The sequence below is a fragment of the Aspergillus steynii genome, assembly GCF_002849105.1.
Source record: "Aspergillus steynii IBT 23096 chromosome Unknown P170scaffold_1, whole genome shotgun sequence".
NCBI classification, from domain to species: Eukaryota; Fungi; Ascomycota; class Eurotiomycetes; order Eurotiales; family Aspergillaceae; genus Aspergillus; species Aspergillus steynii.
The window spans coordinates 2,887,571-2,909,102 of NW_020194398.1; the positions used below are offsets into that span (position 1 = coordinate 2,887,571).

Below are 21,532 nucleotides of genomic sequence, written 5' to 3' on the forward strand. Positions count from 1 at the left end.
AGGGTAGGAAATAGTTGGAGACGAGATGATCTCATGCAGAATAACACCTAAATGTATATATGTACAATATGATACCCAAACCAGGAACGATACAGTCCAGCAATTTTTCAACCATGTTCGCTCACATTTTACCTCTGCCTCGACATGAGCTCCCGGACGGCATCGAGAACTCCGATAGACTTCTGCTCAGTAGGCTCGACAACCGACCGAGCGGCATCCTGCTCGGGCACCGGCTTAGCAGCAGACGCCTTGCTAGCCTCCTTAGCCGCCGACTCGATGGCGGCATGGCGCTCTCGCCAGTCCCGGTCTTCCTTGTCTCGAATCTCCAACTCGCGCAGCCAAGCGTCGCGCTTCTCTTGACTCTTGCGCGCCTCCACCGCTTGCTCGAATTCCTTGCGCTGCTGTCGCTCCGTCTTATAGAACATACCTCCGGCAACCACGGCAACAAGCGTAAAGAACTGAGCGTAGATACGAGCACGGAACATCTTGTTCATCTCCACCGAGTCGCCGGCCTTCATAGATCGGTAGGCGCGGTAGAGCGCGTAACTAGTGGCGGCGCATCCTATCGACAAATTGGCAATCAGCACTAATCTGTTGAACTACACTAGCCTCTCGAGATATGAGTGGATTACCTAGTGGAATCAAGGGCTCTTCCTTGAAGCGTCTGCGGAACTTCTGGAGGGCAGTTTCCTCCTGGAAGTTACTATGGGCTTATCAGTATCCCCGCAATCACCACGCTTTTGAACAACAGAACAAGGGCGCGGATACGTACGGGCTATCCTCCAAAGAGGACGGAAGGGGCTCGCTAGACATTTTGATAGGCAAGAAAGAATAATGTTATGTCGTCTTTCGAGCGTCGTGGGAATAATCTTCCGGAGAGGATTCGGAGGGTGGTACGATCTGGGTAACCGTGGACAACCGGAGTCCAGTGGGTCTTTTCACATGGTTAGCTAGAGCACTTCAATATCCCTATCCCACCACGGGAAACACTCACATCTGCTGAGTTTTTGCCCTGGGCTTGGATAATAGTGGCAATGTCGTCGGGGACATGACGTCGCGAGGAGCAGAATATTCGGACTTTCGGATGAAGATCGGTAACTTACGGTATGTTACCGTATTACGGATTCACTTTGGGATTTACCAGTACCAGGTACCTACTGGATCGACAGTTTACCTTCTGCTGATATTAAGATTGTCCACCTAAGGAGTAGCTCAATGGTGTCAGGTGCCAATGGCAGTTCATTCTGTAGAAGTGAAGTCAAAGGGCAGCTAATAAGAAAAAGAAAAGTATGCTAAAGTAGTAATCCTGTTCATGGTTACCCTACTGTAAATATCCAGTAACTACGACTTAATAGGCATACATCCTTGACTGGTTGATTACTCCGGAGTAGATCTAGACTCACGCACCTGGCCAAGATTAAGCTGCTTATGCGGACTTCCATCCTTAACTCACCTGTAAAACGTACCATGTAATTGGTCGGAAAAGCCTTAGTTCCTCGACCTAAGGATGGATGTACTGCCGAGAAAGGCACTCGGCTTGTCCAGAACAGCACTCAAACAAGTACAATGGCCTATGCTACCATGGATCGAGATAAACTCACGGCCATGACGAGCCTCCATCCAATTGTTTCCCTAGAGAAATCCCGACAACCTGCTCCGACGCAGAAAACAACCTGGATCTGTTAGGGCTCGACTTCAGGGTTGATGACATAAACGCTCCCGCTCCGATCACGGAATTTTTTAGTCTCCCCGCGGAAGAGTCATCGGCGGTTCTTTGCCTTCGGAGGCGCTCCATCTCAACCCAGTCCTCTTCCAGTTCCTCTTTCGTTTCATACACACCATCATGTCTGAAGCGTCCTCCACGAATGGCGTGGCGACGCCGGTCTCCTCGCAGATGAACAGTTTGGCCCTCCACCAGAATGAATGTTCTCCTAATTCTGAGCGGGGCGAGCGCAAACTGTTTGGACTCGAATGGGGAATCCCCGATGCTTTCCTACTTCCCAATGGTTATCCGGACGTGAGTAATTCGCGGTGTCCAATTTCTGCGGTGGAAACTGCGGACGCTAATACGGTGTTCATGGGAAACAGTACCTGCGCTTGATCTTGACCTCCCGAGTCTACGATGTGATTGACGAGACCCCCCTCCACCACGCCGTCAACCTCAGCAACCGATTGGAATGCCGCGTTCTCCTGAAGCGGGAGGATTTGCTCCCCGTCTTCAGCTTCAAGCTTCGCGGTGCCTACAACAAGATGGCTCATCTGACTCATGAGCAGCGGTGGAAGGGTGTTGTGGCGTGCTCCGCAGGTGAGACCGTTCAACACGACCTTGGGTCGTGATCACAACCAGCTTACATGTGATGCAGGAAACCATGCGCAGGGTGTTGCGTTCTCCGCTCGCAAATTGAAGATCCCCGCCACCATCGTCATGCCCTCGGGCACCCCGGCCATCAAACACTTGAACGTTGCCCGTCTAGGTGGCAGCGTTGTTCTGCATGGAAACGATTTCGACGCAGCAAAGGAAGAGGCACACCGCTTGGAGATGCAACACGGCCTAACAAGCATCCCTCCCTTCGACGACCCTTACGTGATTGCTGGTCAGGGAACCATCGGCATGGAGATCCTGCGCCAGGCGAACCTGCAGAACCTTGAGGCAGTGTTCTGTGCTGTTGGAGGGGGTGGTTTGATTGCGGGCATTGGGGTGTATCTCAAGCGTATTGCGCCCCATGTCAAGATTGTTGGCGTGGAGGCTCATGATGCCAATGCGATGGCCCAGTCCTTGGGTTCCGGCGCGCGAGTGAAGTTGAAGGAAGTTGGACTGTTTGCCGACGGTGCCGCAGTGAAGAATGTGGGCGAGGAAAACTACCGACTGGCTCGTGAAGTGATCGATGAGATCGTTCAGGTCTCCACCGACGAAACGTGCGCCGCCATCAAGGATGCGTTCGAGGACACCCGTTCCATCATTGAGCCCGCGGGCGCCTTGGCTCTTGCCGGTCTGAAGAAATATGTTTCCTTGCACCCTAGTCCGGACACCAACCGCGAACTGGTCGCTATCACCTCTGGTGCCAACATGGACTTTGACCGTCTCCGCTTTGTCGCTGAGCGTGCCGCCCTGGGAGAGCGCAAGGAGGCGCTGCTGAGTGTCAACATCCCCGAAAAGCCCGGTGCTTTCGCCAAGTTGGTTGAAGTGGTTCTCCCACATGCAGTTACGGCGTTCAACTACCGCTATGCTCGTGATGATTCGGCCGATGTCCTGATGGGTGTTTCCTTGTCCGCTTTGACGGGCCGGGAAGATTTGGCCATCCTTATGCGCGAGCTGGAGAAGGGAGGAATGAGCACGAAGGACCTCAGCGATGACGAGCTTGCCAAGCGCCATCTTCGCTTCCTGGTCGGTGGCCGCTGCGACGTGCAGGATGAGCGCTTGTTCATGTTCGAATTCCCCGAGCGCCCGGGAGCGCTCGCCAAATTCCTGACTACTCTGCGTCCCAACCAGAACATCTCTCTCTTCCACTACCGTAACTACGGCGGTGACGTCGGTAAGGTGCTTGCTGGTATCCAATGCCCGAGCGCCGAAAAGGAGGATCTCGAGGCATTCTTGAACGACCTGGGCTATCCGTTCAGGGAGCAAACCGATTCACCGACGTACCGCACTTTCCTCCGCTCGTGAGAAAACATATACCATTTGTTCTGAGCCTACAGTGTAATTGGCCTTGTTTTAGTTTTATCATTTTTCTTTTCATCCGGGTTCAAAAAGAATCTGCTGGGCGGTTGTGGATGATTTCCAGTCAAGCTTGTTAGGCGTTTGGGCAAGAGAATTCAAATTATAGACTTTACTTGGTATCGTATTTTTCACGATTTTCTACTAGGTAGCCTGGTCATTTCTCTGCCAAGTGTTAAACTTGCTAATAACTCCTTGACTCTCTAGGCACCTGTAGACAATTGCTACTATAGTCAATTTAGTACTACGGTCATTTACTGCCACGGTCGTTTACTGCTACGGGTAATTACTGCCACAGACATTTACTATTACAGACAATTACTGGTGCAGACAATCACTACCACGGTCAAATTACTACTATGGACATTTACTATTACAGATAAATGACTACTGCAGACAATTATTACCACGGTCAATTTACTACTTCAGACAATTACTTCTTCAGACAATTACTGCCACGGTCAATTTACTACTATGGACATTTACTATTGCAGACAATTACAGCTATATGCATTTACTAGGTATTACAGATAAATTCCTACTTCAGACAATTCCTACGTCAGACAATTCCTACCACGGTCAATGTACGCCCACGGTCAATGTACGCCCACGGTCAATTTACTCCTACAAACGGGCATTTGCTACTACTGTTAAATTAGGCTAAAAGGTGTTCAGACCTCCAAGGTCCTCAAACCTCAGGCCACCACCGGCAAGAACTACAAACCCCGAGCTATGATTGGCCAGCCACCCCAACCAATCACAACAGCCCCGGCACGCCGGCGCAACCAAAAGTCCGACATCCAATCCTCGCCCGCCGCGGAAATCAAAGATCGAGAACGCCGCAGGGCAAGAGAGCGCGCGCGAGAGAGAAATCAACCAACGCCATCGGGTCGGTCCAATTTCCCTAGGTAACCCCGGCAGCCAACATACCCAGTCTCACCGAGACTTCTTTCTCCTACCCTGCCGACACCACGCACCCACGATGTCTCCTCTTCGCTCCATCCTCGGTTCCTCAACCGGCGCTCTCCGCCAATTTCTCCCTTCGCTGGCCCGCCAGTCCTGGACCCGCGGACTCTTCTCGACCCGGCCGTTTTCGCAATTAGCGAAGATCTCGCTCAGCAATGGGCTGCGGGCGTTGCGGTCTGGAGCGCAGAGCTCGAATGTCGGCGTTGCGAGCGTGGGGTCGACGGTTCGTCAGATCGAACAGGTTCGGGGGATGAAGACCCGGTCGGCGGTGAAGAGGTTGTGTGATGGATGCAAGGTATGTGGTTTTCACTTTCCTGGGGGTTGCGTTTTGGTTGTTAGGGTGGTTATTTGTATCTGGCCGATGTGGATTGCTGACTTGACTTGGTTGAAATAGCCCGTCCGGAGAAAGAACAGAGTCTACATCATTTGGTAAGGATTTCTCTGGCCTTGGTCTTGTGAGCTTGGATGTGGAGAGATGAGGCTAACTTTTCTTCCACGCAGCTCGAAAAACCCCAAGCACAAGCAACGTCAAGGAAAATAAACGGTCGCGAAGAACAGAATGGACGGAGAGAGATGGAACAACGCAGTGCGGGTTCGGTAGAATACTGGGATCTCGACTGTGGCTTTCGTTTTTATGGGCCGGAGAGCTATCTGCGCACGATAGGAATGACTCTGCTAGAGTTGTGAGACTGCTCTTTGCATATACTGGATATACCGATTTCTCTTCTCGACATTGACATGGGAAACTAACTGTGCATTTGCTATTTTGACTGGGATATGAGGCGCTTATGTTCGATTGTATCTATGTATATTATTATTATTCAATTGGTCTGCATTTTCTTTCTACATTTGATCCTACTGCATAGTTGTAGATGTTCGTAGATTTCTTCATTAATAAACAAAAATTTGTCTCCATACCCAATTCTTTTTTGCGGTATCCAATTACATTTCAATGTCTCATCGCACTTTTTTTTTTTTTTTACGTCTGCAGAGGCTCACCCATTCCTCCGAACGTAACGCTCTTGATCGTGAGGAACTCCTCGATGCCGTACTTGCTGCCCTCGCGGCCGAATCCACTCTGCTTAACACCGCCGAACCTGAGACGGTTAGTATGCGGTTGGTATTAAATATGGAAGGAAGAAACTTACGGAGAGGCAACATCGCTAATGAGACCAGTGTTGACACCAACCATTCCCACTTCCAAGGCCTCGGCCACGCGGAAGATCCGTCGAACGTTACCGCTGAAGAAGTACCCGGCAAGACCGACCTCGGCGCGGTTCGCCAGATCAACGACCTCCTTCTCCGATTCGAAGGGGAACAGGCCCGCGACAGGGCCAAAGGTCTCCTCGGAAGCAAGCAGCATGTCCTTGTTCATCTCGGTCAATACGGTCGGGTCGTAGAAGTTGGGGCCCAGATCGGGGACCTTGCGGCCTCCGGCGACCACCTTGGCGCCCTTAGAGGTGGCGTCCTGGACGTGCTCGTCGACCTTGTTGATGGCGCGACCGTGGATGACCGGGCCGTGGGTGACGCCTTCTCCGAAACCAGCGCCGAGCTTGAAGGTCTTGACTTTCTCGACGAATCGTTTCGCGAATTCGTCGTAGACGCCGCGCTGCACGTAGATGCGGTTGGCGCACACGCAGGTCTGGCCAGAGCTGCGGAACTTGGAGGCGATGGCGCCGGCGACAGCGGTATCGAGGTCCTCGACATCGTCGAAGACAATGAAAGGAGCGTTACCTCCCAGCTCCCAGGACACCTTCTTGATGGTGGAAGCCGACTGCTTCATGAGCAGCTTACCGACATTGGTTGAGCCGGTGAACGACACTTTGCGGACATCGGGGCTAGTGGTTATCGTCTCGCCAACCTCAGGGGTATTCTTCATAGCGGTGACGATGTTGAAAACACCCTTGGGAATGCCGGCGCGGTTTGCCAGCTCCGCAAGAGCGTTGGCAGTGTAAGGGGTCTCTCCGGGGGTCTTGACGACCACAGTGCAGCCAGCCGCCAGAGCAGGGCCGACCTTTCTCGTGATCATGGCAGCAGGGAAGTTCCATGGCGTGATAAGACCGCAAACACCGACCGGTTGCTTCAGGGTAATCACCCTGTTACTGGCCACGGAGGAAGGGATCGTGTCACCATAGATACGGGGGGCTTCCTCACTGAACCACTCGAAGAAACCGGCAGCGTAGTTCACCTCGCCCTTAGCGTCCGCGAAGGGCTTTCCGTTCTCCCAAGTAATCAGAGTCGCCAGATCATCTGCATTATCGATCATCAATTGATACCACCGACGGAGCATGCGGGCACGCTCGCGGGGCAAAGTGTTGCGGAATGTCGAGAACGCATCCGTAGCGGCCTGGATAGCCTTCTGGGTGTCTGCGGCGGTGAACTCGGGGCATGTTCCAATGAGCTTTCCAGAAGCGGGGTCTGTGAGATTCAGACGGAGTTAGATATACAATTCCCCAATTTCCACTGTTAGGGGAGGGATTGTCCTACCGTGGATTTCGAAGGTCTGTCCGGACTGGGCTCCAACCCACTCGCCATTGACATAGGCCTTGTCAATGAAGAGAGACTGATCTTTCAACTAGATGTCACAGATACTCGGTCAGACTCATATTTCTCTGCTCAGAACAAGGACGAACAACGCACAGTAGGTACCGTGTGGCCCATCGTGTATAGTCTTTTAGCGTAAATGGCCGGCGGAATCGAAAAAGGGTAACGTGGGCGCGGTCTCAAAAAGTGTCGAGAAACAGGACGAATGAGTCTTTCCATGGTGTCAACGAGCGTGCCTCCCTCTCAATTATAAATCCTATGCGCCACAGGATCTCGGACAGAAGGCCGAGCGAACTAAGTTTCCGTCTGATTCCTCGTTCTCCCGGTCGAAGAAATGCGGGGGATGATCTCGGGGTGTAACGGAAAGAAGGGCTGAGGAGCGACGAATGGAATGGGAGGAGTACTGACAAGAGAAATTGACTGCGTGAAATCTCGGGATGGCGGATCCTTATAACGCAATGGCAAGGGCGAGCGAGGAAACTAGAGTCTAACTATCGCCGTGGGAGACAGCCAGATTTCCCTCCGAGCGCTGCAGGCATTCCGCCAGGCGGGGAAGCTCCGCATCACGTGGACGACGTCATCGATCTGGATTTCCTTCTTCACGGTCGCATTCCGGGCATCAACCGGCTGGATTGCATTCTGGAGAGGATCTAGGGTGTGTCAATTCAATTGACCCTCCTTTCAGGCTTACTATCCCCGCCAAATCCATCCTATAGCATGTTGTTGTCTTTGAACGAGGCCTCGGGGATAATAAATGACGATGACGTATTGGCAATACCATATCGGCATGTCGATCAGCGCGTCGGAGCATCTGACCAATTATTAGCCGCAATATCGTCTAGCTACGGCACTTTGAACCAATGACAGAATGCTGTGTATCAAAACTGTACATCAGTTTACCAATAAATTACCTTATCTACATCCATGGATGCAGACAATAATGCTATTTGGTTGAAGTTGAAGCATACCAATTTACTGGACTTTCTATTAATCGTCACATGAATTAACATCTCACATAGTTTCAGTAGCCCAAAGATGTACCCAGAACAGAAATAGAGACCTGCTTCATTCCTCGTCTTCTTCGCCGCGCACCGAGGCAGAGCTTCTGGCACCAGTGCTTCTGGAACGATACCCCGGATGGACGCGCTTCATATGAAGATTGAGATTCCATGTTCGTGAAAATCCATTGGTGTGTCGCCGACAGCTCTTGATAGGGCAGATTAGATCGTTCTTGCGATGGGGTCCTTTGCCCTTAGGTTCGATCGTCGCCTCGGCATTATCATTGACAGGGCTGGTTGCCCGTGAGGTAGCGCGAGATGTAGCCCTAGAGGTAGCTCGCGATTTAGAGTCAGCCTGAACGGATACTGCCCGGGACGTCGTGCGGGGACGACCCCGTTTGGGCTTCGGTGGTGGTGATGGTAGAGAGGCCTCGCTCTTTTCGGAGTCGCTTTCTGCGTATACCCAGCCCGGCTTGTCGTCTCGTGTTTGCTGTAATGTTCCCTCTTTGAATGTTTGGAATGCCATGTCTTCGCCGAACAGGCCGGCGCATCTTTGTGCCGTGCGCATTACCACGGCGGGGGGAACCCCGACCATCGAGGCGACTCCTAAGACCTGGCTCCAGTCTCGGGCTCCGAGACGCATGCGACTAGCAGATCGTGGAGTCTTGCTACTGAGCGATCGCCCTCGTGAATTCGAGGCCCCCTGAGATTCAGATCGTTCCGTAGACTGGTATGTGCTCCGCGATCGAGTGTGCCTGGATTGAGATCCTTGGGATGATCTGCGTGTGCGTTTCCTCCCTCTTGATAGACTTCGATCACCTGAGCGCCTTTTCTTGGGTGAGAAAGTGCCGGAGACGACGCTATCTGCATCGGTCTGCCATTCACTGGCCGAGCTATCATCGGCGCCCATGACTCCTTTGCGCGCATGATGAAGGCCGTGGAGGACGTCGTCGAACTGAGTAATTATATTTCGCGTGAGAGGCCGTAGCTGCTGTCGCGACATATCGTCGTCCGCCTGGACGACTGGGCGCATTGGAAGTTCAACTGTAGTATCCGGTTCACTCTTCACATCCACGTCCATGCCAATGCTCTCAACCTTAGTCTCCCCTTCAGACACGGCGCCGTCCTTTTGATAAAAAAATCCATCCCTAGCTTCCCAAGGTCTCGAGTAGAATCTCTCTTTGGCCGATTTGATCATCACAGCCACGACAGATTCTTCCAGTTCTGCACTCGGCCGAAGGTCTGGCGGCATTTTCCATGTCCAGGCCTCGTCCTCTATTGTTCGAAAGTGCTCGCTCCCACGCGGCACTTCATTCGCAGGCAAAGGCCATAGCGCCCACCGCTTCGGGGGAGCGAACGCTTCTGTTTCATTTGCTGATTCATCATTCTCAGCTGCTCGTCTGGCTATCTCGCGAGCCCGCATCCGCAGAGCATAGGCGTTATACAAGTGAGCTGCGAGGTCCCTGGCCCGGATGTCTTCCAAGGCCTGTGCATTCTGCCTATCCTCGGCCGTCAACTTTCTCCAGGTAGACTCCGGGCCTCGGAATCGATTAGGACGATATGAAGGTGAAGATGGCGGGCTGCTGAGGAGCTGCGGTGAAGCACTAGTCGTCGCGATATCGCCCTTTCTGTCTTTTCTGCTCTTCGCAGTTGGAAGGTCTGGCTGAGCATCTAGGTCTGAGCCTTCATCGCCACTCTCATTGTAGGTAGCATCGTCATCGGAAAAGTCGTTTTCCTCGATCAAGGACCCATCTTCCATGATGGTATCGAGCTCATTTGGGTCAAACGCAGCGCCCTGCTGCGTAAGGGAATACGGTTCCAAGTCTGGTACATCTTGACTGCTGGAACCTCCAAACAGGGATGTGTATGGCTGCGCAGACTGAGGGGGGAGGAACTGAGACGATTGGCTGCCGGAGATGGAGGACATGCCTCGCTGCTTGGGCAAGACAGGGCGTCCAGTGAAAGCTCAACACTTGGAAACCAACGACAAGATCGAGCACAAAGTTTGAGGGAAGCCAATAGGCTCAAGCAGAGATCGGAGAATTGATTAGAACCTCTCGTGCGGAAGGTGATGCAATCGCCGAGAACAGTATACTAGCAGGGGGTCTCGACAAGGGCATGAATGTTCCATCAAGTAAAGAAGCAGAATTTGTTATGTGTGAATATTCGAAAGCAACACTCGATTTAAAATTACGGCGCAAGAGCCAGAGACTTGTGAGACATGGACGCGTCGACGTGCGCAATCCGAATATGATCCAGAGAAAAAAAAAGTTGATATCACGTGATCCGTCGCCAGGTTATTTCTGACTGTTAATTTTACTTTCACCAGCCGACAATCTCTAGTCGATAATTCATTTTATCGGACATTGATACTCTGTAAACTGATAGAAAATGGTTGAATTCCCTTAGCGGTGAAATACACTAGGAAGAGGACTGTACGCCAAGAAAAATACTAGACTACATTCTATGTGGAACGGTTCAATGCCATGGACAGTATAAATATTCAAGACGCCAATTATAAACGGTATCAAATCCAAAAAGGATATCAAATTTTGTCAGTCAACTTTTTTCTTCCTGTTTATTTCTGCTCGCCCTTCTCAAGCTTTCTCCGCTTCGATCGCAGCTTCGCGGATTCATCCGACTGCTTCTTGTTCGAGTACATCATCTTCTCGAGCAACTTCCGCTTCTTCCGGCTCATCATCATCTTCTGTCGCTCCAGTTCCTCCTCTTCCTTGCGCTTCTTGGAGGCATTCTTCTTGGCCAACTTGGACTTCTTCTTGCCCGACTCGTCAGTGGCACCGTTGGACGAGAAAGGAAGACCAGCAGCCTCGGCCTCGAGTTCCTTCTGGTGCTGTGTCCGAGCGGATTCCTCATCGTCTTCCGATTCAGAGACTGCGTCGTTATCATCGAAGCCGCCAAAGTCCTCGTCCTCCTCGGCCTCGCTCTCACTCTCGTCGTCGTCGGTGCCAGCAACATCCATACCACCGTTGACGGATTCATCATCATCTTCACCCTCAACCTCGGACTCTTCGTCCTTGGTGTCCGCCTTCTTGTCGTCGGTCGCCTCTTCCATCTCCTCGTCACTGTCCTCCTCAGAGGCCATCTCAGCCTCGCCCTCTTCCTCTTGCTCAGCCAAGCTGGCGCGAGGATCGTAGCCACCTCTGGAAGGCTTGACCCAGGGGCTCAAGTGAGGGGGCAGAGTAGCACCCGGAGCATAGAGATCGGGCCGGAGAAGCTTTCCTTCGTTGATGCAGTCCCAGACCCACTGAGGCTGAACGTAGGTGCGACCCGGAATCCGGGTACCAGGCTTGACCTTCTGTCCCGCACCCGCGCCGTCCTGCGACGCAGCAGGGACAGTGGGAAGAGCTCCCTCGGGCAAAGCAGGTCGGTCCACGATTTGGTGGGTAATCCGGGTGTCCGCCTCGTTATGCGTAAAAGCTCCATCACCCAAGACAGTATCCCAACCAATTCGCGTACATCCGAAAGCGCGGAGAATGAACTCCAAGGGAGCCTTAGGGGCCTCTCGGGAGATGTAGAAGGTGTAGGGCGCAAACAAGGAGCCGGCACCGTCCACACTCAGATCGGGCTGCGGCAGGGTATCGGCCTCGGGAGCGGTGGGCTCAAATTTGTCGATCGCATCGGTGGATTCCTCCGTTGTGTCGACGGTCTGGTCATTCTTCGCCTGGTCCAATTTACCCTTCTTAATCACCTTGTCAACCTTCGCCTGCACTTCGCGAGAAACCTCCTTGTTATCGGCGTTGCTCTTCGGCTTGTTACTCGCCTCAATGGCCTTAGGAGTGTTGCCAACCGCCTGGCCCTCGAGGGTGAAGGCGGCCAATTCGGCACCATTCTCGTCGCTTCGGGTGTCGAACTTAGGCGGGTATCTGAGACCAATGGTGGAGTAAAGACGGAAGTTCACAAATCCCAGCAGAGTAGTGTAGAAGTCGACGAAGGTAGCCATGATTCGGTAATCGACATCTCCGTTAACACGCTGCACGAATCGGTAAGGCACCAACCACATGATGTCCTGGCCCTGGATAGTCGCCTGGTAATAGATTCCCTTGATAGAAAGGAAGGATTTCCGCAGCGAGTTGGTGGTGATCAGGAAATGCTGGAACTCGTGGCATAGGCGCTGGCAAAGCGCAATGGTCTTGGGGGGAACATGCGTGGTCGACGGCAGGTTCGCGAACAGGTGCAGAAGCGACAGGGCATCGTCCAGGTCTCTCAGGGCATCAATGAAAGTCGGATAGCGCTCCTTGATCACATGGTCCAGGCTCAGTTTCGGCGCATGGTTCTTCTCCAAACGAGATGCGTCGCCGACTTCTCCGCGCCCAAGCGAGCGGGCAATCTTTTTGGCAACGGCCTTTTGGTCACGGAATTTCCGAAGCAGAGGTTCGTGGAGAAGATACTGGATGTCCTTGGTGTAGTAGAATGTGGTGTTGGGGGTCGAAGTTTTCGAGGCCTTCTTCTTGCTCCGAGGCTCACGGGGATAAATTCCTGCACGATCGCAAAAAGAACCACGTCAGAACAGCGATACTTGAGTAGGTAATGAAGTCTTCATTCGGCTCATACCTTTGAAGATACATAGTCGACGGAAATCAGGCAGGGAGATCTGAAGCTTGCGCACTGCCTGCGTCCTAGTAATGTAGTTTTTGGCCTGACCGGATTGGCCTACAAGTGATCAACGTTAGTAAAATAATTGTCGCGCATCCGAGAATAACAAATCTCACCCTTCTTCTTTATTTTACCCATGGTGGTGTGGATTGGATTGGGGGGTGATTGACGGGGTGGAGGGAAAGAGACTGGAAGAAGCTCAGTCTGATAAACCCGAAAATTTATTGTCGATAAGTTTTTTTTTTTTTTTTTTTTTAATCGGATGGGGTGGTCCGTGCGCCGCGGAAAAGGGAAATGCGCGGAGTCTTGGCGCTGGCCGAAAGGGACAGACTGCTGACTTACCTACTCCCGTCTGTCTCTCCGGAAGGGAAGGGTCGTTGATTTCGAGTCATCTTGCTGTTTACATGATGTGCGTCGGTCGGAGGAGAGCAGTCGTATTCGCAGGTGCCCTCACACTGCGAGTCCTGCTCATCCTTCTTTTTCCTTCTCTTCCGGATTTGCTTACGGGGAGAGTCGAGGTGTCGACTCCGGTCAATAGCTTCAAGAGACGTGAGTCCAATTGCCAATGCAAAGCGATGGAAGTTTCGACTGATGCCGCTAACACAATGACTCAGTGCAGGAAGGCCTGTTCCTCTATACTCACAATGTGTCCCCTTATGACGGAGGAGTCTTCCATCAGGTACGAAACCAGCCAGCGCCTCCTCCCCACCTCGTAACAACAATAGCGCCCTGCTTACGACTGATATGAAGGCACCTCTTCTCCTTCCTATATTTTCCCTGCTACCGAATGCCAGAGAACACCCTCTCCCTACCGCTCTATTCTTCGCGATAATTGACCTTGTGAATGCGAACGCGCTCGTCACGATATCGGACTCGAACCAGGCGGTATCGGGGAGATTGTACAGTGCGCTCCGCAAGCAGATTCGGTGGGATGGAATTGAAATCGCTGCATGGTACGGATGCCTTCACAATGACATTGGCCTGATGTCTCTGACGTATCAGGTTCCTGTTCAACCCATTTACGATCGCAACTTGCCTCGGCCGATCCACGAGTGTGTTGACTACAACCGGCATTCTATACGGTGTGTCCAACGCCGTTAGTGGAAACAGCATCAATGCCATGCTATCGCTCGGATTCGCCTCGTATTTGTCAATCTACCCAGCCCTCTTATTTATCCCGCTCGTCCTTTTATCCTACGACAGACGTGCTCAGGGCGTCAAACCCCCCTCCGGAATGGCTACTTTCGCAGTTCAACATCTGGTGGTCTTCGTGCTAAGCATAGCGGGCTTGCTCGGGGTCTCGTGCTTGCTTGTTGGCAACTTGTACGAGTTCGTCTCGGCAACATACGGATTTCAGTTGCTGGTGCCTGACCTCACTCCTAATGTCGGTTTATGGTGGTATTTCTTCATCGAGATATTCGACTCGTTCCGGGAGTTCTTTCTCGGCGTCTTCTGGCTTCATCTTGCGGCATACGTTGGAGCTCTTAGTATACGGATACGGCACCAACCACTCTTTGTCATTTCATCCCTTCTGGGAGTTTTCGCCATCTTCAAGCCTTACCCGAGTATCTCTGATGCGTCCCTTTATTTTGCGCTGCTGCCACTTTATCGGCATCTCTTCCCTTGTAAGTCCCTCGCGCCGTTATAAGATGACATGTCTAACATTCAGAAGTAATGCGCTACACCTTCTTCGCTATCTCCGCTTTACTCTACGCTACTCTCCTTGGTCCCGCGTTCTATCACCTTTGGATCTACGCCGGCTCTGGCAATGCCAACTTCTTCTACGCGATCACCCTGGTATGGAGTCTGGGACTTTCGATCCTACTTGCGGATACAATTTTCGCTGCTCTCCGAGAACAGTGGGAGCAGGAGAACCCTGAGGCGCGAGGCAAAGACGTGAGACAGGTGTAAACCCCCACATGCATTAGTTTGTATTACTGCGGCTCTACCGACTCCACCAATTCCTCGCCATGCGATTCTATGTACAGCTATTGTCCGTCGGCTCTCAATGACTTGGACATGATCCGATAGTCTGGTTCCTTAACCGTCCCGTTGCGCAGCCTCCGTGGCCTAGGGGAAAACTCATCTTCGACATAGCCAAGCTTCTCGTAAAAGCGCACCGCTTGCTTGTTTGATTTGAAAACCGTTAACATGGCTTTTTCCAGGCCAATTCGTTTTCCGATATTTGCGAATCTTCGCATCAGCTGCTCACCCAGTCCTTGTCCTTGGGCATCAGGAGACAGGTGAATCTCATAGCAGTAAAGGACTTCTTTCCCGTCTTCGTACGTCACCATGAAGGAGAGAAACCCTAGAGGCTGTGCGCTACCATCTTTGTCGGTGGCCCGAGGGCCCCGCCGCAGGATCATGTACCTCATATCAGGGAGTCGCATCTCCTTGACCTTTTTCGACGGAGACCAACCGAAACTGGAACCCGTGTAGGCGTTTGATGACGTGAGTTCGATGAGCTTGAAGCATGCCTCGAAGTCGGCAGTTGGTATTGAGTCGGCGGTGTAAATATCCAGTATATAGTCTAAACCTTCACTAGTGTGATCTTGCTTTTCCTGGGCAGCTTCATTGGCCGTAGGCGTAGTGATCTTGAATGTGAGCTCCTCGGGCGGTACATATAATGACAGGAGCTGGTCGAGTGGCAGTTCATTGGTGCGCTCCACCAGTGGAAGTGATCGTGAATCTAAAACGTATTAGGATCTCTTCAGTTTATCAATTATCTCCGATGATCTCTGAATTTCAAATTCAGAATAGAAACTCTTCAGTTCGAAAACTGTACATCAAGCTCAACCATCCAGCGAAACCCACTCACTTCACGCTTTTACAGATAAAAAGAAAAGAAAAAATGAAACGAAAATAAATTTGACGGCTGCAGATCAAGATCCTTACCTGTTTCACGATCAATGTCGGTCAGTTCCATCTTGTCCCTGGTCGAACTGCGCTGTGACGACCGCTTCGGTTTCGGCTTGGTCACTCTGCCTTCTTGGACGGAGGATGGCATCGTGAGGCTTCTTTATGTTTCAATTCTCCAGTTCCAGTCCAGTTGAGGCAGTGTTAATTTTGCCAGCTGATCTTCTTGAGTTGTTTGATGGATTGCGTGGGGTAGTGTTGTTTCGGAGGTTTTCCTGGCAGTTCCAAGTTGACAGGTCCGCGATCCCTTTTTTGATGTGGGTGTTTTCGGGTCGCGCCAGGTCGCCCTCCTCGGGGTTTGGATACATCATTTCTCATGTCGATTTTCGACAATCCCATGGAATTTTAATTTTTTTGAACTGATGTGAATCATTCTCTCATTTCTAATTTTGAAGGTTTCTAGCGAAGAGTAGCTAAACCGAGCTCTAGTATAATAAAGCCACGGGATATATATTTCTCCAACCATGACCGATCATTGCTACCAAGACAACTCACAGCTAAACACGGCCCAACCTATTTCTATGCGCTTGCTCTTTGACTAACTGCATATTCCTCCGCTCGTCGCTCAGCTTCCTCAGCGCCAAGTTCTCCAAAGACATCAATTCCCCAGCGGAAAGGGTAGCTGTAACGCTCATTACGTTCCAGTTTGTTCAGGGCTTCGAATTCCGCGTCGGGAATGACAAAGTCTAGTTTGATTAGCCAAACACGCTCGCACTGAGCATGGAATAGAAGCGGTCATACCTTGGAAGTTGCTCTCGATACGAGAGGCAGTAACACTCTTGGGCAAGACAGCAGTGCCACGCTGGACGGCCCACGAGATCAGCAAAGCAGCAGGGTCTTTGCCCAATTTGGTAGCGATTTCCTGGACAGTCGAATCATCGATAACACTATAACATATAATATTAGTGGGGATCCGAGGGTGCTTTAGAGACTAGGACGAGAAATACCGAGGGCGATTGGCGAGGTTGTTGCCCAGCGGGCTATATGCGACAGGGAGAATGTTCTATCGATAATGAGTCAACCTTGATCCTGGTTCACGGACATATATTCCTACCTTCTCCTTGAGAAACTCTAGCAGACCAGGCTGCTGCAGGTATGGGTGAGCCTCGTATTGGTTGGCAGCCGGGGGAATCTCGGCGGTCTTCAGGAGCTCCTGGGTCTTCTCGATGGTAAAGTTGCTGATACCAATGCTGCGGATCTTTCCTGCCCTGACGAGCTTCTCGAGAACCGCCCAGGTGTCAGCGATTGGGATATCTGCTAATCGGAACCGCTGCGTAACAGGGTCGATGGGCGTGAAGGTGTCATTTGCGTGCTCGAAAGCGATAGGCCAATGGATCTGATGCTTGTGTTAGATTCGTAACCATTTCAGTTCATTGAATGTCATCCATACCAGGTAAAGATCCAGATAGTCTGTCTGCAGCTCCTGGAGAGTCTTGTCGAGAGCCTCTTCGACGTGGTCGGGATGGTGGTGTGTGTTCCATAGCTTGCTGGTGATCTGTTTTTGAGAACGAGGAAAATATAAGCCGGGGTTATGCTGTCAATTTCGTCTCTGGCAGGGACATACAAAGATCTGGTCACGGGGCACCCCGGACTTTTTCCAGCCGTTTCCCACTTCCACCTCGTTTCGATAGACCGCCGCCCCGTCCAGATGGCGGTATCCTAGACGAAGAGCAGTCTCGACCGCATCTTCTACTTCATGAGGTTTTGAGAGCTATGGGCCCATCGGTTAGCATTGTTTTTACAATGAATCAATCTGTTGGGAGGTGTATACCCAGGTTCCCAGGCCAACGGCGGGGATTTCGTATCCGGAGTTGAGTTTGAAGGTGCGTCCTAGAGACATGATGATATGGTTGAATTGGTACTAATTCTAACGAAGTGGATTATAGAAAGGAAAAATCCCAACCGCAGAGCAGCGGAGCGAGAAGCTTGATATAAGAAGAGCGGAAGGGTCAGGGTCGATGCAATCCTTCTTCACGATGAGGAAATGAAAGACCCCTCCAGGATGACCCATCCCGATAAGAAATCGATGGAGATAATGCCGAGGCTTTGTGGCTGATTGGGCCGGATCTTGTTCCATCGCCTTGTCCCCTCATTGCCGCGATGGATTGCGCGATCCTTCCCGTGTTATTGGAGCAGTTCAGCGCCCATCCACGAGCGAGTCCAAACCACCTTGTTGAAATGCATCATGCTCGTATGCAGAGACAAAAGCTTATCGCAGAAGGTGTTCCTGAGGAGTTCCCCCTCAATCGATTTTCCATGTCCGATGCCTGCATGGATGATCAGATATCAGATAATCTCGCTTATTTGTTCCGGGACCTGCTTGTCATCCATTGCCCGGGAAACCAATCTATTATTGACATGTCGTGCTTGCTCTGTTAACGCTAAGGCTACCCCAATCCTCAACCCACTCTTCTCCAAGCTGGCGCCGTCGACTTACCCAACAGTCTTGATATGTTGCAAAGGCACGCCATTTGATTAATTGCTGATGCTCTCAAGAAATTTTAAATTATTCGTGGCCAAGCGATAAGCCTGCATTTGATCAAGGTCCCTCTGGTGGTCATAATGACTACTTGAAGCACCATTTGGTCCCGTTTAAATCCCTACGAGGCGTGATTCTTCTCCCTTCCGGTGCCGTTTCGTGGGGCAGAATGGGGAATGGCCCACGGAGTAGCCGCCCTTGGTTTGTATAATTCCCAAAGGCCTCGCTATAAGTAGGGATCAATGGATCTTGGTTCCTTGAAATATAAGCCCACTGAGCCAAGCGTGGGTCTTTGCTTCAAGCCATCCGCAAAGTCCCCATTTCGACTTGAGCCAAGCGACTCCTCAGTCATGGTGGCATGGTTGCTGCTATTTTCCATGCCTCTCGGAACTTCGAGGACACCGTAGTACCGCTTGTCAACTAGCCTGGCGGTGGTCGCATCAATGCCAGCAACGGGTATTCTTGACACAGCATACTCTGCAATATCAGTTCAACCGCATTTTCCAAATGGCACCATAAACAGAATCCGATGGCGCGATTATGCACTGAAGCGAGAAAAGTCGATATCGCAGGGGCCAGAGGCAGCACGACTTGATCAAGTGCTTCACAACTAACGGCGGATTCTAGTGCATTGGGCGAAGATCGGCAGTGAACAGAGACGAACGATTAAGGGCCCTCAGACCCCTTCGGGCTTCCGTTCTAACATCCACCGAGACGTGCATTAGCCTTGGCTGCATGCTTTCCAAAACCAACCCTGAATTCGACGATCTGCCCTTCACCAGGACCCCCTCTGATATTTCTATCCCGAATCTGTATTCGAGTCCGTTTGGCCGACTCCGGTTGCCCGAAGAACATGGCCCCCAAGGATGCAGTCGGAATTTTTATATTAATCTTCTTAAATCCCCGCACCTTATGACCTCCTTACAGGGATGGTGAGTTTAGTCCCGACCCGCATCCTTGTCTCCAGCTTCATACAGCGTATGACTCCACGTTGGCAAGGGGAAAACACACCGAAGCTTTCAGCACCCCTGGAGCTTGGCGTCTTTTTGCAGTTCGCTCGCTGCATGTCCTAGAGAATTTGCAACGGCTTGGGAAATATGTCCGGCCTGCTAGATGCCGCTCTTCACCAAGTTGAGCCCTCCGTGTACCCGTCTGTGCCAAGTACACGATGACGAGGCTTAATAAACCCGAGATCAATAATTTCGCTCCAGGGCAAGTGCGACAGGGTTGTTAATGATCGTCGGTCGAGTATCAATGAAGAAATTTGCCGAAGGATGAAAGGGTCGAAATATGCCATGCAACGCCTATAAGTTCGGTGTTTTCCAACAGTTGTTGGCCCTATGCCAAAGCAGTTTGAAAATCAATCACAACTCCTCCCACCTGTTCTTTCCAAACAGCCCTTTTTCTCTTCACTTCAGCCATGCGATCGTCGTGGCTCCTAGCGGCTGCTGCCTTGCCCTTTGCGGTGACGGGCCTCACTGTTGATGAGACTGATGATGGCATTGTCGTTGACACGGAGGGCGAAAGTGGCATCAAAGTGACTATCGACTCCACGGGATCAATCTCGTCAATTGTTTATCAAGGCGAAGAATATCAATCCTCTGATACTAGCAGTCACATTGCCTCTGGATTGGGCGAAGCCACCAAGACAACCCACACCACAGAAGGTTGGTTTCTCTGTGGAGCTTCATAATCAGACTTGATAATTAATCGATACCAACAGGAAATTATGCCGTGGTGTCTGCCAAGGTTGAGAGTGATGATTTCAATCTCACCCACTACTACGTCTTCGAGGATGGAAAGAGTGCCATTTACATGGGCACCTATACGGTTGATCAGCCAAGCGTGGGCGAATTGCGCTACATTGCCCGGCTCGTCAACCTTCCTCAGGCCTACAAGGAGGGTAAAGTCTCCGACACTACCGACGGAGAGACAATTGAAGGTAGCGATGTTTTCCTCGTCGATGGCGAGACGAGAGGAAAGGTACGCAGATTAGGAACAAACCCTGACCATGTTGAGACTATCATTGACTTCGCTTTCAGTTCTACTCCTCCCAGCGCTTCATCGACGACAGCGTATACTGCGCATATACGGAGGATAGTTCTGTTCATGCATGCTTCCTGTCCGACACCAGATCGCGTGAAAAGTCCTCCGGGGGACCTTTCTTCCGTGATATTGACCTCAACAATGGTGGTAGCTACCATTCTGTCACTTTCTACATGAACTCGGGCCATGTCCAGACGGAAGACTTCCGCACGGGCTTCTTTGGTCCCTATGTTCTGTCTTTTAGTGGAAGTGATATTCCTTCATGGGATGACTTCGATGTTTCTTTCTTCAATGACCTTGATTTGGAAGGCTATGTCGGCTCTTCCGGACGCGGCGTTGTTTCCGGCAAGGCCAGTGGTACTTCTGACAAATTTCCAGCCATCGTGCATTTGTACAACGATGAGTACCAATCTTGGGCCAACGCCTCCTCAGGAACATTTACCACGCCCGAGATCGTTGAGGGTGATTACACGCTGGCTCTATACCAGGGCGAGCTTCTCGCAGCCACAACCACCGTGTCCGTTGCGGCGGGCGAGACGGCCTCTGCCTCCATCAGCGCCACCAACCCCATCATCACGCAGGAGCGGACCACAGTTTGGCAGATCGGCGAATACGATGGCACTCCGCAGGGTTTCCTCAACGCAGACAAGCAGCTTCGCATGCACCCGTCGGATGACCGAATGGGTTCGTGGAACGCCTCAGCCTTCGTGGTTGACGAGAGCGAGACCGGCGACTTTCCCATGGCCATCTTCGCGGACGTGAACGACGGACAAGAAGTGCAATTCAGCCTCTCCGAATCCATTTCATCGGACGTGATAGTGCGAATTGCCACCACGCTTGCCTTCCAGAGCGGTCGGCCCCAGCTTACTCTCAACGAGGCCTCCTGCGACGCCCCCGACGCCCCCTCGAAGATTGACAGCCGGGGAGTGACCCGCGGCGCTTACCGTGGCTTTGGTGAGGTCTACAACTGTACCTTTGCGGCCGACGACCTGGTGCAAGGCGACAACACTTTGAAGATTAGTGTTGTGTCCGGATCCGGCGGAGAGGGATTCCTTAGCGCCAACTACGTAAGTTCATTCCCTTATATTTTCTACTTGGAAAATGCTGGGAAGCGGTGCTAATAATCGATAGATCATCGATGCGGTCGAACTCTACTACGTCTAAATGTCGTGAGGATATAATTAGAACTGCAATGAACTCGCTTATTGAACTTAATGAGTCGTTCGGCATGGCCTACTGGATTCTACGGAGAAT

At 51.6% G+C, this 21,532-nt stretch overlaps 10 protein-coding genes across 10 annotated transcripts; 4 read left to right on the top strand and 6 right to left on the bottom strand.

The window, feature by feature from the left end:
* Nucleotides 1-16: 16 nt before the first annotated feature.
* Nucleotides 17-1,043, bottom strand: rcf1 (respiratory supercomplex assembly factor RCF1). Its single transcript, XM_024851958.1, has 4 exons — nucleotides 995-1,043; nucleotides 773-934; nucleotides 633-703; nucleotides 17-562 (listed from the first exon to the last, which is right to left on the bottom strand). Exons 2-4 carry the CDS (start codon nucleotides 811-813, stop codon nucleotides 129-131), a joined length of 546 nt encoding a protein of 181 aa, XP_024709851.1. The 5' UTR covers nucleotides 814-934; nucleotides 995-1,043; the 3' UTR covers nucleotides 17-128.
* A 640-nt stretch (nucleotides 1,044-1,683) lies between these two features.
* Nucleotides 1,684-3,864, top strand: P170DRAFT_505296 (threonine dehydratase, biosynthetic). Its single transcript, XM_024854275.1, has 3 exons — nucleotides 1,684-2,017; nucleotides 2,089-2,305; nucleotides 2,364-3,864. Exons 1-3 carry the CDS (start codon nucleotides 1,844-1,846, stop codon nucleotides 3,662-3,664), a joined length of 1,692 nt encoding a protein of 563 aa, XP_024709852.1. The 5' UTR covers nucleotides 1,684-1,843; the 3' UTR covers nucleotides 3,665-3,864.
* Nucleotides 3,865-4,495: 631 nt separating this feature from the next.
* On the top strand, nucleotides 4,496-5,438 carry P170DRAFT_432192 (50S ribosomal protein L36). The gene is made up of 3 exons (XM_024848207.1): nucleotides 4,496-4,976; nucleotides 5,076-5,110; nucleotides 5,183-5,438. The coding sequence occupies exons 1-3, from the start codon at nucleotides 4,698-4,700 to the stop codon at nucleotides 5,220-5,222; spliced, it is 354 nt and encodes a 117-aa protein (XP_024709853.1). The 5' UTR covers nucleotides 4,496-4,697; the 3' UTR covers nucleotides 5,223-5,438.
* A 212-nt stretch (nucleotides 5,439-5,650) lies between these two features.
* Nucleotides 5,651-7,846, bottom strand: P170DRAFT_398167 (NAD-dependent succinate-semialdehyde dehydrogenase). Its single transcript, XM_024846213.1, has 4 exons — nucleotides 7,322-7,846; nucleotides 7,169-7,256; nucleotides 5,830-7,099; nucleotides 5,651-5,778 (listed from the first exon to the last, which is right to left on the bottom strand). Exons 1-4 carry the CDS (start codon nucleotides 7,442-7,444, stop codon nucleotides 5,661-5,663), a joined length of 1,599 nt encoding a protein of 532 aa, XP_024709854.1. The 5' UTR covers nucleotides 7,445-7,846; the 3' UTR covers nucleotides 5,651-5,660.
* Nucleotides 7,847-8,275: 429 nt separating this feature from the next.
* Nucleotides 8,276-10,418, bottom strand: P170DRAFT_432194 (uncharacterized protein). Its single transcript, XM_024848208.1, has one exon. It carries the CDS (start codon nucleotides 10,148-10,150, stop codon nucleotides 8,291-8,293), a length of 1,860 nt encoding a protein of 619 aa, XP_024709855.1. The 5' UTR covers nucleotides 10,151-10,418; the 3' UTR covers nucleotides 8,276-8,290.
* A 257-nt stretch (nucleotides 10,419-10,675) lies between these two features.
* On the bottom strand, nucleotides 10,676-13,035 carry nop7 (mRNA-binding ribosome synthesis protein NOP7). Its single transcript, XM_024854276.1, has 3 exons — nucleotides 12,954-13,035; nucleotides 12,796-12,894; nucleotides 10,676-12,720 (listed from the first exon to the last, which is right to left on the bottom strand). Exons 1-3 carry the CDS (start codon nucleotides 12,973-12,975, stop codon nucleotides 10,802-10,804), a joined length of 2,040 nt encoding a protein of 679 aa, XP_024709856.1. The 5' UTR covers nucleotides 12,976-13,035; the 3' UTR covers nucleotides 10,676-10,801.
* Nucleotides 13,036-13,244: 209 nt separating this feature from the next.
* On the top strand, nucleotides 13,245-14,748 carry P170DRAFT_348073 (GPI-anchor transamidase subunit GAB1; the record flags this gene model as incomplete). Its single annotated transcript, XM_024843665.1, has 5 exons — nucleotides 13,245-13,386; nucleotides 13,452-13,516; nucleotides 13,588-13,790; nucleotides 13,840-14,462; nucleotides 14,510-14,748. 5 exons carry the CDS (start codon nucleotides 13,245-13,247, stop codon nucleotides 14,746-14,748), a joined length of 1,272 nt encoding a protein of 423 aa, XP_024709857.1.
* A 77-nt stretch (nucleotides 14,749-14,825) lies between these two features.
* Nucleotides 14,826-15,844, bottom strand: P170DRAFT_346892 (N-terminal L-serine N(alpha)-acetyltransferase NAT4; the record flags this gene model as incomplete). The annotated part of the gene is made up of 2 exons (XM_024843593.1): nucleotides 14,826-15,526; nucleotides 15,781-15,844. 2 exons carry the CDS (start codon nucleotides 15,842-15,844, stop codon nucleotides 14,826-14,828), a joined length of 765 nt encoding a protein of 254 aa, XP_024709858.1.
* Nucleotides 15,845-16,129: 285 nt separating this feature from the next.
* On the bottom strand, nucleotides 16,130-17,710 carry P170DRAFT_398179 (aldo/keto reductase). The gene is made up of 7 exons (XM_024846214.1): nucleotides 17,525-17,710; nucleotides 17,318-17,464; nucleotides 17,144-17,248; nucleotides 16,808-17,089; nucleotides 16,701-16,756; nucleotides 16,495-16,640; nucleotides 16,130-16,439 (listed from the first exon to the last, which is right to left on the bottom strand). Exons 1-7 carry the CDS (start codon nucleotides 17,591-17,593, stop codon nucleotides 16,273-16,275), a joined length of 972 nt encoding a protein of 323 aa, XP_024709859.1. The 5' UTR covers nucleotides 17,594-17,710; the 3' UTR covers nucleotides 16,130-16,272.
* A 1,869-nt stretch (nucleotides 17,711-19,579) lies between these two features.
* P170DRAFT_483172 (rhamnogalacturonan lyase) lies at nucleotides 19,580-21,469 on the top strand. Its single transcript, XM_024853893.1, has 4 exons — nucleotides 19,580-19,903; nucleotides 20,038-20,215; nucleotides 20,275-21,345; nucleotides 21,410-21,469. Exons 1-4 carry the CDS (start codon nucleotides 19,653-19,655, stop codon nucleotides 21,440-21,442), a joined length of 1,533 nt encoding a protein of 510 aa, XP_024709860.1. The 5' UTR covers nucleotides 19,580-19,652; the 3' UTR covers nucleotides 21,443-21,469.
* Nucleotides 21,470-21,532: the final 63 nt, after the last annotated feature.

What these genes read in the sequence shown, in the direction of transcription:
- rcf1 (XM_024851958.1), bottom strand. Translation starts at nt 813, where the DNA reads ATGTCTAGCGAGCCCCTTCCGTCCTCTTTGGAGGATAGCCC. An exon ending in TCCTCTTTGGAGGATAGCCC is followed by an intron (nt 704 to 772) that starts GTACGTATCCGC and finishes ATAAGCCCATAG; the next exon opens with TAACTTCCAGGAGGAAACTG. An exon ending in AGAGCCCTTGATTCCACTAG is followed by an intron (nt 563 to 632) that starts GTAATCCACTCA and finishes ATTTGTCGATAG; the next exon opens with GATGCGCCGCCACTAGTTAC.
- P170DRAFT_505296 (XM_024854275.1), top strand. Translation starts at nt 1,844, where the DNA reads ATGTCTGAAGCGTCCTCCACGAATGGCGTGGCGACGCCGGTCTCCTCG. An exon ending in TTCCCAATGGTTATCCGGAC is followed by an intron (nt 2,018 to 2,088) that starts GTGAGTAATTCG and finishes CATGGGAAACAG; the next exon opens with TACCTGCGCTTGATCTTGAC. An exon ending in TGTTGTGGCGTGCTCCGCAG is followed by an intron (nt 2,306 to 2,363) that starts GTGAGACCGTTC and finishes CATGTGATGCAG; the next exon opens with GAAACCATGCGCAGGGTGTT.
- P170DRAFT_432192 (XM_024848207.1), top strand. Translation starts at nt 4,698, where the DNA reads ATGTCTCCTCTTCGCTCCATCCTCGGTTCCTCAACCGGCGCTCTCCGC. An exon ending in GGTTGTGTGATGGATGCAAG is followed by an intron (nt 4,977 to 5,075) that starts GTATGTGGTTTT and finishes TGGTTGAAATAG; the next exon opens with CCCGTCCGGAGAAAGAACAG. An exon ending in AACAGAGTCTACATCATTTG is followed by an intron (nt 5,111 to 5,182) that starts GTAAGGATTTCT and finishes TCTTCCACGCAG; the next exon opens with CTCGAAAAACCCCAAGCACA.
- P170DRAFT_398167 (XM_024846213.1), bottom strand. Translation starts at nt 7,444, where the DNA reads ATGGAAAGACTCATTCGTCCTGTTTCTCGACACTTTTTGAGACCGCGC. An exon ending in ACAGACCTTCGAAATCCACG is followed by an intron (nt 7,100 to 7,168) that starts GTAGGACAATCC and finishes TGAATCTCACAG; the next exon opens with ACCCCGCTTCTGGAAAGCTC. An exon ending in ATTAGCGATGTTGCCTCTCC is followed by an intron (nt 5,779 to 5,829) that starts GTAAGTTTCTTC and finishes TAACCGTCTCAG; the next exon opens with GTTCGGCGGTGTTAAGCAGA.
- P170DRAFT_432194 (XM_024848208.1), bottom strand. Translation starts at nt 10,150, where the DNA reads ATGTCCTCCATCTCCGGCAGCCAATCGTCTCAGTTCCTCCCCCCTCAG.
- nop7 (XM_024854276.1), bottom strand. Translation starts at nt 12,975, where the DNA reads ATGGGTAAAATAAAGAAGAAGG. An exon ending in GGGTAAAATAAAGAAGAAGG is followed by an intron (nt 12,895 to 12,953) that starts GTGAGATTTGTT and finishes GATCACTTGTAG; the next exon opens with GCCAATCCGGTCAGGCCAAA. An exon ending in TCGACTATGTATCTTCAAAG is followed by an intron (nt 12,721 to 12,795) that starts GTATGAGCCGAA and finishes GCGATCGTGCAG; the next exon opens with GAATTTATCCCCGTGAGCCT.
- P170DRAFT_398179 (XM_024846214.1), bottom strand. Translation starts at nt 17,593, where the DNA reads ATGTCTCTAGGACGCACCTTCAAACTCAACTCCGGATACGAAATCCCC. An exon ending in TGCCCCGTGACCAGATCTTT is followed by an intron (nt 17,249 to 17,317) that starts GTATGTCCCTGC and finishes TCTCAAAAACAG; the next exon opens with ATCACCAGCAAGCTATGGAA. An exon ending in AACCTCGCCAATCGCCCTCG is followed by an intron (nt 16,641 to 16,700) that starts GTATTTCTCGTC and finishes TATATGTTATAG; the next exon opens with TGTTATCGATGATTCGACTG.
- P170DRAFT_483172 (XM_024853893.1), top strand. Translation starts at nt 19,653, where the DNA reads ATGCGATCGTCGTGGCTCCTAGCGGCTGCTGCCTTGCCCTTTGCGGTG. An exon ending in ACCCACACCACAGAAGGTTG is followed by an intron (nt 19,904 to 20,037) that starts GTTTCTCTGTGG and finishes GGATGGAAAGAG; the next exon opens with TGCCATTTACATGGGCACCT. An exon ending in ATGGCGAGACGAGAGGAAAG is followed by an intron (nt 20,216 to 20,274) that starts GTACGCAGATTA and finishes CTTCGCTTTCAG; the next exon opens with TTCTACTCCTCCCAGCGCTT.